Raw genomic sequence first — 13,673 nt, forward strand, 5'->3', positions numbered from 1 at the left:
AAGTGAAGCTCAGAGAGGTGAAGTGATTTGTCCAACATCACACAGCTGGTAAATAGCAGAGCCGGGATTTGAAGCCAGGTCTGGCTTACTCCAAACAGTCTGTGTGAGAGGAGGGACATCTCCTAAGTTGGGGATAGGGCCAAGGATGAGTTCTTAGGGGAGGGGTCTTGGCAGAGAAGCAGAAGCTAGCCAGGTGACAAGGTGGTGGGTGGATATTCCAGGGACAGGGCACTGCAAGAGGAGGGACAGAGTGCACCCTGGTCTGGCAGGTGCAGTCCTGTTTTTTGGAGTGTCAAGTGTGTGTGGAGTGGTTATGGGTAAGGGGAAGGCCACCAAGCTGGGCCAGATTGCAGGGGGCCTTGAGAATCACATTAGAGGGCGGCGCCTGTGGCTCAGCGGGTAGGGCGCTGGTCCCATATGCCGGAGGTGGCGGGTTCAAACCCAGCCCTGGCCAAAAAAAAAAAAAAGAGAATCACATTAGATGTTTGGCCCTCATACTGAATGGAAGTAAGGACCAAGGGACATTTTCAGGATGGGATGTGTGGGTCCCAGGGCTCGAGGAGTTGTTTCCTCTTTTGGGTGAAGCATTTAGGAAACCATAGTGGCCCTTGAAGTTCTCTCTAAAGCTCCTGAAAGATTAACACTGCCCCTTCTCCCTGGAGTGCCAGGGGCCTGTTGGTGGTGTGTCATCCCCATGTGGCCTGCTCAGAGGTGGGACTCATCTCCTGGCATTCCTACAAGAGGGGCCCTATTACTGCTGGGGTGGCAGAGGACGTCAAGCCTTCACATGTGTAACATCCTCTCATATATTCGGTCATTCAACACTCATTCTTCGAGTCCCTGGGAGGCAGCCTGATGAATCATTAAGAGTGAGGGCTCTGCAGCCACCAGCTGGTGGTGTCCTTGGGTGAGTGCACACTGGTGACTCAGTTTCCTCATCTGCTGCAGGAGACAGTGTCAGTTGCCAGCTCTGCGAGGTGCTGCAGGTGTGCCTGTGCTGATGATTTTTACTGTGGTTACGATCTAGTACTATTACTTGGTCACAGGTGGGGTGCGCAGCTGACATTCCTCCCTAGAAGGGCAGAGGGCATGGGATGATACATGAACTGATGCCCAGCGTGTGTCTCTTGGGGAGCCCCAGAGCCTGACACTAAGCTGGAGATTTGTTCTCAATGTCCCCTTTGACTGAGGCAGCTCTGAAGGCTGTACCATGAGACGGAAGCCATCCATGGCTTAATCTCCTTGACAAACAGCACACAAGCCAGCTGGCGCTGCAGTTGGGCTGGCCCTTTATTTACTGACTCATTTCCCCTTTTCACAGCTCAGCTCAATGGGGACAAGAGTGGGGGCTTCCCTTCCCCTGGGTGTGTCCACATAGCCATCCTTTGGCCAAAGCCCAGCAAGGGGGCTGAGGTGCAGATCTCATCTGGCCTTCTCTGTACCTTGTTGGGTATGTAAGCTCGCCTCTCTGAGCTAACTCCTGGTCTGTCTCAGGTGGATGTGGACATTGAGTCAGATGGTGGATGTGAGACAGAAGAAATCAGTTGGTTAAGAGCCGGGGCCAGGGAGTCAGGCTGCCTGGGCTGGACTGCCTCTGCTACTTCTTAGCCATGAGTCTTAGCAAATCATTACTCCTCTACATGCCTCAGTTTTATGTTCTGTAAAAAGGGAATAAACAAAATATCCTCCTCAAGAGGTATGAGGTGGGCTTAGAGAAGATGACGCATGCAAAGTGCTTGGTGATTATCTATCCCCAGCCTTCCGAGAGTGTGAGCTATTTGTCACACAAGGGATTATAATGAACAGATCCTTCTTGTGCTAATTGAAAAATACTGGAAAAGAGAGAACGGTCACTGCTTACTGCTGTCTGCAGGTCAGAGGGTTTGGGGATTCAAGAGCCTTTGCATATAAGAGCTGAGAGTAGGGTCAAGCCAAGACCCATGTGTGCCCCTGTGGTTTACTTATCTCTCCAGCTGGACAGCGGGAGCCTTCAGAGCAGGGCCTGGCACACAGTAGGTGCTCATATAGTGATTGTCAGATCCATAAATAACAAGCAACAGTGACAGCCCCAGCATTTAATGTCCATCAAATTCCAGCTACTCAGGGCACTCTCAAACTGCAAATACCAGCACACAGGACGTATTATTTGTGTTAGACTCATTACAAAATACACAGCAAATTCATTCATTCATTCCTGTCCCCTTATCTCTAGCAAGCCCTTGGGGTCATTGTCCTTAAGTAGAAAGAATATTTCTGTTGATTTGGCCAAGTGGTAGATCTAGGGAGGTTTTCAAGATAGTTTCTAGTTAATTGGTCCTTGAGTAATCTGCAAAGACCCTTCTGCGTTTTCAAAGAGTCTCTCCCCCTCATTAAAATGGTTTTCATTTTGCATTCCTCTAACAGCTCTTTGGCATGGTGCCCACTCCTCACCTCTATCAACAAAGCCCCTGAGCCCCACAGTGTGGGAAGAGACAGGGATTTGTGGGGACAGGGGAAGATCAGGGGCTACTTGACTGTGTGAAAAGCATCTGTCATTTCCCCCAATTTCAAAGGACTGATTGTCCTTTGGGCTCCAGACTTTGAGTTCTGTGAAACTCTAAATTAATGCATTAAATTAATTTTGTGCTCCCTTTGCTCAGGCCGATTAGCACAAATTAAGTTTCACACTAATTGGCTAAGGTGGAGAGAACACAGTCCTGGTGTTTGGGATTAGTGCTGATTTCAGGGATGGGGGTGTTGGTGGTTAGAGGTGTGATCTGGGCATTCCTGAATCGCACCAGTGTATGTTGTGTGACCACTACAAATCAGCACCCTTCTAGGAGGAATGATTCTGCGTGGCCACAACACATCTAAGCTATATAAAGCCCAAGATGAGGTCAAAATTAGGTAGATACTCTGACAATTTCCATGATAGGAATTCTTCAATTTCACTGTGCAAAAGCTTCATCCTGAAATGTGCTGAAATGCAGATTTTTGGATTCTGCCTCAGAGATTATGATTAGGGGGATCTGGGAGTTCTGGAATCTGCAGTTTAACAACCAGTCCAGGTTGCTCCATCACTTCCCTAGTTCACTGTAAAGACAACAGTGCAAGAAAAGAAAGCTCCACTCCCAAAAAACCTGGAAAACCCCCAGAGAGCACCCCCATTCATTAATAGATGGCCACTATGTGGATCTGACAGGTCTGTGTTCAAATCCCAGCTCTGCCACTTACTTGCTGTGTGACTTCCCCAAGCCTCTCCCCCCCCCTCCCCATTTCTGTTGAAATCTTCATTTTGGTCGGAGCAATCATTGATGCAGTCAACACGGTGGGAAGAAGATGAACGGGAAGAGGGAAGCAGATGGGAGCATAGATTATACCGAGCAGCCCCAGTTTTTGTTGCATAACTTTTTTTTTTTTTTACTCTTTTGGAAAGATATTTATTTTGTTCATTTTTTTATATTCTTATTTGTTTTCTGATTAGAAAGCAGTAAAAAAAAAATAAAGAGTACAGAAATGCATCACAAGGAAATTGGAGTTCCCTGTGAGTCCATTCTTCCAGGAGGGGGAAATAAAAATGCTGTTAACCGTTTGGGAGCTTTGTTCTGTGCAAGTACAAACAAGAATGAGATCATGCCAAATATTCTATTCTGCAACTTTACTTCCCCCCTCCTTTGGCAATATATCTTGAGGATATTTCTTTTAATGTCAGAACATACAAATCCGGGTCTTCCTTCTTCATAGGGCAACTTAATAAATTGTGAGATAACCTGTGAGCTGCTGGTATTGATGGAGACTAGCTTGGAAGGACAGTGAGGTTCCACAGAACACCACGGTAGCTCCTAACTACCAGTGGTGACACAGAGGGTCTGATGGCAGAGCCAGGTATTTTGACATCTTCACATGCAATGTTTATGGCATAGAAAGGGTACGCCAGGAGGACGTGAGACTTCACCTGACCCAATGCTTAGGTGACCAACGTCCAGGAGGGGAAGGAGCTGTCCAGGGTCACAAAGCAAGTTAGTTGTTGACTCCAGTCTTAAACCCTGTATCCTGGCTCTTTAGCCACTGCCTCTTAGAAGAGGTAACCTCAGTTTTCCAAGCTCCCTCACTTCTATGCAAGGTTGCTCCTGAGACTCTTGGGTATAAACACTTTACTAATCTCTTTCCATCCCTACCTTCTTTGGCATATCCTCAAACACTGAAGTCTGCATTTTGGACCAATCATATCACAGAAGTCCTGACCCATTTGGCATCTGTGGTTGGTCAGTTAATTAGAAGGGAAAAAAAAAGTCAGTGCAAGTGGGAATTCATAAAAAAATCTATTTTTAATTTAAAATGTATATGCCTTAAATTGCTGCATTTCTGATGTAGGAACGTATCCTTCTGAGCATCAGCATCTAACTAAAGTTCCACTTTTTTCTTTCTTAAACTACACTCCTAACGCACAACCATATGATTTCCGGTTTTGACTTCTTTAAAATAGAGCAAATGGCAAAGCATTCTGAATGCAGAAAACTATTTTTTACCTCCTTTTTTAGGCGTTGCATGTATATTTATTTGGCAGCATTTTTTTTTAAAGTTAACTTACCTTTACTAATTCCTTCCAATGTGTTCAACCTCGTTTCATGGAAACTCTTTGTCTAGTCTTATTTTTTAGGTTTATAGAAGGGCTAGCTCAACAGATAATTACAGTAAAAATGCAACAAGAAAAAATAGGTTGGGAGGATCCAAAAAAATGATCCTGGGTGTGCAAGGCTGTCATCTGATAGGGGCAGATGAGCCACCAGGACCTGTAGAGAAGTGACGTGGCTGAGAGCATTTTGGTGTGGTGAGCAGTCATGGGTGTGGTTTACTGAAGGACAGTGCTGGTCGTTCCAGTGAGATGGCTCAGTAAAGGTTGGTTAAGAAGATATTCCCCCCCTCACAAAGAAAAAAAGAACATGTTCCCCTAAAATAACCTGTTTTTTATTTATTTTTTTATATTTATTTATTTTTATTAAACCATAGCTGTGTACATTAGTATGATCGTGGGGCAACATACACTTGGTTCATAGATCGTTTGACACATTTTCATCACATTAGTTAACATAGCTTTTGTAGCATTTTCTTAGTTATTTTTCTAAGACCTTTACATTCCACATTTACTAGGATTCACATATACCCTTGTAAGATGCACTTACTGTGTAGTCATTATTGTGGAAAGAAAAATTTTTTAAATAGAATATAATAAAATCAAGCACTTACCATGTGCCGGGTACATCCTGTGTATTCTCACCCTTAACAATTCTGTAAGTTATGCACCCCTCTCCCCACCCCCTTTGACACTGAGAAAACCGAGAATCAGAATCCCTACGTGGTTTAAAGTCACACAGTTACAGAGTGTGGAACCAAGAATTCTACCACACCATGACCAAGGACATTCTGTGTATAGTATAACCACTTGGTTATTACACTCAAGGCTGCTTTTCCATGATAGCTGGGGATTTGCCCAAGGGACTGTACATATGGGGAGAAGGGCCCCCAGGAATGCCCCTTCCTTGACCATGCCACCTCCACTCCCAGATTGCAGACTTGACCACAGAGCTTGCCGATGAGCGCTTTAAGGGGGATATGGCCTGCCAGGTCCTGGAGAGTGAGCGGGCAAAGCGGCTGCAGGCCTTCCGGGAGGTCCAGGAGCTCAAGGTCAGTGGTCAGCGGTGGCTGGAAGTAGTTGGGCCTCCCCCTGTGCTCACATCTGGGACCAGTGAGCCTAAGCAAGATACAGAGGTTGACTGACTCCTGTGCTGAAGGGCCCCGGGGGCATTTGGGTCTTCCTAAGGCGTAGCCTTGGAGGTGCCATGGTTCCAAAACCAGCCCAGGCTTCCACCAAGCTCTCGTTTGGACTTTGAGCATTTTCTTCCAGAGCAAGTATGAGCAAGTGCAGAAAAGTTTGGAAGACGTGCAGAAACGGCTAGAAGCAGCACAACAGAAAATTCAGTTGGATGCTTTGGAAAGGAATGGCACTGCAGGAGGTGAGCAGCCTGGGATCCCAAGGGCTGGTGCTGGTGGGAAAAGCTGCCTTTTCATTTCACTCATTCATTTGTAGACACACATGGAGTACTCACTAGGTGCTACACACTGCATGAGGGGCTGGGAATTGACAAGTGCAGCCTCTGCTTTCTTGGAGCTTATAGTCCAATGGGACAGGCAGGCATCAAACAGGTAATCCAACAATCCAAGCCAAATAACAAATCCTCAGTGTTGCAGGTGCTGTGTAGTAATCATTCAAAGAAGGATTTAAAAAACAGAGTCTCCATGGATGAGGTGCTTTTTCGTTTACATGTATTTATTTTAAAAATAAAATTTATTTTAAAAATAAATTTTGAGGAAGGTAGTTTAGTAGTTAAAAGTAGAATCTGTGAAGTTATCTTTACAGATTTGAATTTCAACACTATCTCTTATGGGATTGGTGGCTTCAGGCAAGGAAATTGCTTTGCTTCCATTTCTTTTTTTTTTTTTCTTTTTTTTTTATTGTTGGGGATTCATTGAGGGTACAATAAGCCAGGTTACACTGTTTGCAATTGTTAGGTAAAGTCCCTCTTGCAATCATGTCTTGCCCCCATAAAGTGTGACACACACCAAGGCCCCATCCCCCTCCCTCCGTCCCTCTTTCTGTTTTTCCTCCCCCCCATAACCTTAATTGTCATTAATTGTCCTCATATCAAAATTGAGTACATAGGATTCATGCTTCCGTTTCTTAATCATCGAGAGTGTCTTCAATGGTCAACAGAAAGTGTTCAGCCACGTGTGTGTGGCACAGCGTGCTGAATAGCTTTATCCTTGTTATTACAAGGAATAATGAAATCACTGTCCATCCTCACAACAACCCGTGGAACAGAAATTACCATTTTATAGACGGTAAAGGCGCATTAGGCGCTCAACAGTCGCTGAGCAGTGAGAAGGTGTGAGGACTTGAGCTCTACCAATAATAGATGTGCTCAGTAGTGCTGAGAGGTCCCCTTCTTATACAGCAGCCCAGAGACGTATCTGTTATGGTTGGATGACATGGTGACACCTGTGTAAACTTCCCACTGGGTGTTTTTCCCTCCATAGCCCAGCAGGGTTGGGTGAGAAAACGCCCAGCAGATCAGCTTTTATAAAATGTCACCATCATTCCTTCCATTTGTGCCCTTGAAATATGAGGGGCACTCCGAGGAACAGGGATGTGTAGAGGACAGACAAGGTGCATTTGCCTTCTGCTCCACTCTTTCCACTTTAGATACCCTCAGGGAAGGTTTAACAGAGGAATTTGAGAGAGCCAACAGGTAGCTACGCTTAGGAAGAGGGAACCGTGTTGGCACAGAAGCAGAAGCATGGGACAAAGCAATTTCCCCCAGAAGAGCACCAGCACTGGTTTTGTCTGACTGAGATTCACGTCTAAATGATGTCCCCAGTGTGTGTCCTGTTGAAAGAGTGAGGAGTTAATGAGCGGGGGAGATGTGCTTAGCTCATGCGCACGTTAGTCACAATGCTATATAGTCTCTCATCTCCGGATGCTCATTCCAAGAAGCCAACCCACAAATGTTTTGTTTTTCATTATGAAAGCCATACCTACTCATTATAGAAAATTTCTGAAATATAGGAAAGTTGAAAGAAGCAATAATACATTTTAATTATACCACTGCAGTGGTACCACAACCCCCTCTATGGTTCAAGATGGAGTATCAATTATTAAAATATTTTTCCTTTATGCATGGATAAATATTTAAAGAGAACCCTTTATGATATGTACTCAGCACCACGCTGGACACTGTAAGGGTTACAGAAAAATCGTAGTTTTTACTGAACTCAAGATACTTGCAGTATGGAGAAAACAGACAAACTCAGGGTAAAGGGGACTGGGCAGTGAAAATTTGAATTACATATGCTGAGTGACAGCGGCGCCCATAGTCAGGGAAGTCAGAGGTGAAAATGGACCTCGAAGGATGGAGAACAGTTTCCTCACTTGCTTATGGCACTTACTCTGTAACACATTATAGCATGGAGTCCATGGCAGCTACAGAAATTCTTTTTGCAGCCTCCTTCCTTTTGCAGGCCGTGCAGGCTTGCTACCCTGAGGCTTTTTCCTGGCAAAGAGACAGGATTCTTTTCCCATCATGGTACTAGTTATCTTGGTGGAAATTTGAGCAAACTTTAATAGTTTACTATTATATCATCCTTCTTTGGGGTTAGTTGTGTGGAAATCTTTATTGGGGTTACCTCTTCCAAGAACTTAATCCTATCATCCATCCATCCTTCCATCCATCCATCCATCCATCCATCCATCCATCCATTCTTCCATCCATCCATCCATCCATCCATTCTTCCATCCATCCATCCATTCATCCCTCCATCCTTCCATCCATCCATCCATCCATCCATCCATCCATCCATCCATTCTTCCATCCATCCATCCATTCATCCCTCCATCCATCCTTCCATCCATCCATCCATCCATCCTTCCTTCTGTCCATCCATCCATCTATCCTTCCATCCTTCCATCCATCCATCCATCCATCCATCCTTCCATCCTTCCATCCATCCTTCCATCCATTGATCCATCCTTCCATCCATCCATCCATCCATCCATCCATCCATTCATCCCTCCATCCATCCTTCCATCCATCCATCCATCCATCCATCCATCCATCCATCCATTCTTCCATCCATCCATCCATTCATCCCTCCATCCATCCTTCCATCCATCCATCCATCCATCCATCCATCCTTCCTTCTGTCCATCCATCCATCTATCCTTCCATCCTTCCATCCATCCATCCATCCATCCATCCATCCATCCATCCTTCCATCCTTCCATCCTTCCATCCTTCCATCCATCCTTCCATCCATCCATCCATCCATCCATCCATCCATCCATCCATCCATCCTTCCATCCTTCCATCCTTCCATCCATCCTTCCATCCATCCATCCATCCATCCATCCATCCATCCATCCATCCTTCCATCCTTCCATCCATCCATCCACCCATCCATCCTTCCTTCCTTCTGTCCATCCATCCATCCATCCTTCCATCCATCCATCCATCCATCCATCCATCCATCCATCCATCCATCCTTTCTTCCATCCATTCATCCTTCCATCCATCCATCCATCCATCCATCCATCCATCCATCCATCCTTCCTTCCATCCATCCAGCCAGCCATCTATCCATCCTTCCATCAATCCATCTCGCCATGTTTCCATTCCTCACTCCTACCATTCATTACTCCGTCCATCCCTTCATCCGTCCATGCATCAATGCATCCACTCATCCATCTATTCATCCATCCACCCATCTCTCCATCATTTATCTATCCAATTATAAGTCCATTTATTCATGCACATATGCATTCATTTATTACTTATCCATCCATTCATCCATGCACCCAACCTATCTTATTCACCCTAACATCTGACCAATCATCTACCCCTTCATCCATCCACCAGCCAATGAAACTTTTTAAGCACTTACTGTATGCTAAGCACTATAGTATGTTCTGAGAATGCAGTGATGAACAAAACAAGTTTTTGCTCTTATGAATTTGAGTCCTCTTCTGAACTTCCTTAAGCTTCTTTGTAAGACCCTGGGTCATACTAGCTTACAGCTACATTTTTTATATGTTGTCTCTTCCACTTATCCTGGAAGGTGAGTGGAAATGGCTTTTCATTCATTTCTTTATCCCTTGTGTCTGGTACAAAGTAGTGTGCTCAGTGAGTGTTTGGATGAATGAATAAAAGGATTGACTGAGGAATGGATGATGGATGATAGATGAATAAGAGGATAGTCTCTATCACAGGCTGTCCACTTGTGGAATGTTTTCCATAGCTCTACTAACTGGAGACATTACTCTATTCACATGGTCAAAAGATAAGACATCATAAGCTACACTAGCCCATTCTATTCTGTCGAACAGTTTTAGTCAAAACAGAAAATAATTTTTTTTGAGATTTTTATCTAACAAAAAGATTTTTTATCCATGTTATCTTACAGAGATATCTTGTGACCAATATCCCTACAGGTATACATTTAGTAGACTCTTCAATTATTGCTAATTTATTTGTTAATTCAAGCAACAGTTAATAATTACATACTCTGAGGTTGGCCAGAGGATGTAATGGGATGATTCCTTTTGTCTAACGATTTTTATTAGGTTCATTAAGCAATTGCTGATCTTGCATCAACATGCTTGGCAATCTTCTGTGTGGAGGGAATTCTTCTAGAGTGTTTGAAGGACTCAAAGATGACTTAAACAGCTCCCTTATCCATTCAGTTGGGTAAAGAAAGGTATGAGTGCCCTTGTAGAAGCAATTGAATAGCATTAGGCACTAATCTTAGGAGAGTGAATAATCAAGAGCTTTAGGCAGTGGGAGCTTAGGCAGGAGAGGCTGCCTGGAGGAAGAGTTCTTTAAATCTTGGACTTAAAGGATAGTTTTGTAGACCAAGGTTGAGGTGCAGGAGCTCCATGAATATTGCAAAATTGTATGTGAAAAGCCAAGAAAGTGAAGGGAACTGTTCTCACTCCTGCCTTACATCCACTCCGTCTCCCTCACTCTGTTAAACAGCAGAAGAGTGGCAGATGCGCTTCGACTGTGCCCAGATGGAGAACGAGTTCCTCAGAAAGCATCTACAGCAATGTGAGGGGAGACTGGACTCAGAGCTGACCTGCAGGAAGGAGCTGGAGCAGAAGGTAAGATTCAGTGGTGGGTCACATGGGCCACAGAGGTGTCAGGGTGGGGGCAGGTTCTCACCTCCACTGTGGGTGACCCTGGCATTGGCCAGTCCTTAGAGGGAGAAAGAGAGCATCAACCACATCGTGTTTTTCCACCTCCACTGTTAGTACAAATGCTGTTCATGGTGGGATATAGAAAATACTTTTGGGGGGCGGCGCCTGTGGCTCAGTGAGTAGGGTGCCGGTCCCATATGCCGGAGGTGGCGGGTTCAAACCCAGTCCCGGCCAAAAAAAAACCACAAAAAAAAAAGAAAAAAGAAAATACTTTTGTTACCTTTTGGGGAAAGATTTCTATCCAGGAAAAGACTGTTCAGTGGCATAAAGAACGTGAACATCAACTCAGGATATCTGAGTCCCATTTCCATTTCTGCTTGGACCCCTACAGAAATCACTTTATCTCAGATTTCTCATCTATCATATGATTATCTTATGCTCTTAAAATAGTCACATTTTATCCATTCCCATTGTCTCTCTTCTAATGTGCTACCTTCACCTCTCAACTGGATAAGAGCAATAGTCTCTTTCCTGGTCTCCTGGCCTCTGGCTTCTCCCCTCAACCACTGCCACACTGCAGCCAAGGATTCATTCAGTTCTCTTTCAGATTGTTCTGTGATCAAAAAATATGCTGAATCTTGTAATATACATTTTTCTTTGTGTGTTTTGTAAATTTTGATTGTGAGCTCATCTTCAATGGACCCCTCTGCTCCTACCCTAGTAGTCCCAGGGATTCTGCATTGTGGAATTCTTGTTATATGCTTCTTTCATAACAAATTATTTTGTGTATGTGTGTTCAGTTATTTTTTTTAGTATGAGTTAGTCTTCAGCAGATTTTAATTTTGTGTGTTTTTACTTTTTATTGATTGTGAGTCCCTTGATAAGAGAGTTGTTGGTGTGTTCTTTTAGAACTGCGATCCCAACCCCTGGCCACAGACCAGTACTGGTCCATGGCCTGTTAGGAACTGGGCTGTACAGCAGGAGGTGAGCAGTGGGTGAGCAAGCAAAACTCCATCTGTATTTACAACCACTTCCCATCACTGGCATCACCACTTGAGCTCTGCCTCCTGTCACATCAGCAGTGGCATTAGATTCTCACAGGAGTGCTAACCCTGCTAAAAACTGTGTTTGTGAGGGATATGAAAGCTATCTTACCACCTTCCAGGCCAGTAACTGGAGCATTTTTGCCCCATCTCACTCTGAAGGCCCTAAAAATTCAGGTATCTTCATCCCAAAGCCTCACCTTCCATGGGCCCAAAACTTTGTCTCCTATCTCCAATACCCAGCCTGGACATTCACACATAACTTCTACCTTTAGGGTTATTTCTGGATCTATCAACTGCTCTTTCCCCCACCCCCATCCTGGCTGCCGTAATATTAGCATGTACCACTGTTGTTATGGCTTTGTGTCCTTTACATTTTTGTTATCTTGTGATTACCTTCCTTCTTAAAAGAGAAACTAGACACTACCAATTAATGCAATCTTATCTCTACCTGCTATCATCTTATCTAGTCTTTCTGATGAATGCAGTGTTAGTTTGGCCTCTTTGCCTGTCTTCCCTTATCTCCAGCTATCCCTAGGATACATCGTAGCCAGTCTAAACTCTAGCCAATAGTGTGCTAGTAAATGGATTTCTGGGAGAAAAATAAAAAGCCCAAATTTGTAGCACTTGCCAATCTCTATGGTGTAAATATTCCCATCATGGCCAATTTCTTTTTTCTTTCTTTTTTTTTTTTTTTTTGTAGTTTTTGGCCGGGGCTGGGTTTGAACCCACCACCTCCAGGATATGGGGCCAGTGCCCTACTCATTTGAGCCACAGGTGCCACCCCCAAACTACTATTGTGATGTCACGGAACATGGAATTTGGAAGAGATGTGTAGAATTGGCTCCCATAAATTGGTACCAGCCACCCTCAGCACACGACTGACTCCAAACACCCTCTTCTTTTCTCTCCCTCCTAAAATGCCTGATGCTTTCTCACCTCTGGGCCTTTGCATATGCTGTTTCTTCTTCCCAAAACAGTCTTTCTCTCTCTTGCCTTGATATCTCCAACTATTATTAAGATCTCGGCTTAAATGTAACTTCATAATATCTTTGCTGATGCAGATTGTGTTGAGAAATCTGGGGGGTTCCCCAGTTATAAACCTCAGTGTGCTGTATTATATTTACCTACTTATTTCTTAGTCTCTGTTTTCAAAGTAAAAGCCATAGGGTGGAAGTCATATTTGCTTATCTTACATCCTCAGTGTAAGAGAAGAGTGTCATGTGATCACCTTCCAGAGGTAGGTCAGGGCGATATCACAGGGGATTTTATAAACAAGGGAAGTGAGATTTAGTATCCTCTGTGGTGGTGGTGATGGTTTGAATGGTCCCTTTCAAGATGGACACTATATTGTCATTCTCAAGAGACATCCTGAAGCATAGATAAACACAGAAAGAAAGCTGCAGGGAAGTATCCCAGTTCTTTAATAACAAATCACAAAGTTTGGTCAGTTACCCCGAGGAAGGTGGATATTCATGCTACATTAAAAAGTAATAACACTGCAACCTTTTCTGAGCAGCAGAATATAAGAAAACATCCCATTTGCCTTCAAATACTGAATTTAGAATTACAGGCTTCATTAACTCAGAGTTTTGCTTATTTAAAGCAATTCTTTAATGAGGCCATTTCTTCAAAGCGAGTGTGCTGAGTTGTGCTCTTTCCCAGATCTAAAGTAGGGCATTTGGGAAGGTGTTTCCTGGAGGAAGATGCGAGAAGCGTTGCTTTTCTGTTTGTTGAAGGCTGTTCACATTTCCGTATAATTCAGCTTATCCAAAGTGCCATTTGTGAATTTAACCTTGAAGGCCTATTTCTTGGGTTTCTTGGTCAGATTTTCTGGGGGTGTCATTTTGGCAGCTTCGTGGCTAATCTCACATCTCCCCTCCTCACCCCATGATACAAACTGA

General features: G+C 44.1%; 1 protein-coding gene across 4 annotated transcripts in view; it reads left to right on the forward strand.

Moving 5' to 3' along the window:
• The window catches only part of MYO18B (myosin XVIIIB), a 301,196-nt gene that overhangs the window by 154,081 nt on the left and 133,442 nt on the right, over nucleotides 1-13,673 (forward strand). The window contains exons 26-28 of one of the 4 annotated variants that reach the window (XM_053588976.1): nucleotides 5,545-5,664; nucleotides 5,885-5,993; nucleotides 10,566-10,690. In XM_053588976.1, coding sequence (XP_053444951.1) covers nucleotides 5,545-5,664; nucleotides 5,885-5,993; nucleotides 10,566-10,690 — 354 coding nt within the window. The remainder of the gene's footprint in view (nucleotides 1-5,544; nucleotides 5,665-5,884; nucleotides 5,994-10,565; nucleotides 10,691-13,673) is intronic. The other 3 variants (XM_053588977.1, XM_053588978.1, XM_053588979.1) reach the window with 3 other exon arrangements.

Source organism: Nycticebus coucang, chromosome 4, assembly GCF_027406575.1.
Source record: "Nycticebus coucang isolate mNycCou1 chromosome 4, mNycCou1.pri, whole genome shotgun sequence".
Classification (NCBI taxonomy): domain Eukaryota; kingdom Metazoa; phylum Chordata; class Mammalia; order Primates; family Lorisidae; genus Nycticebus; species Nycticebus coucang.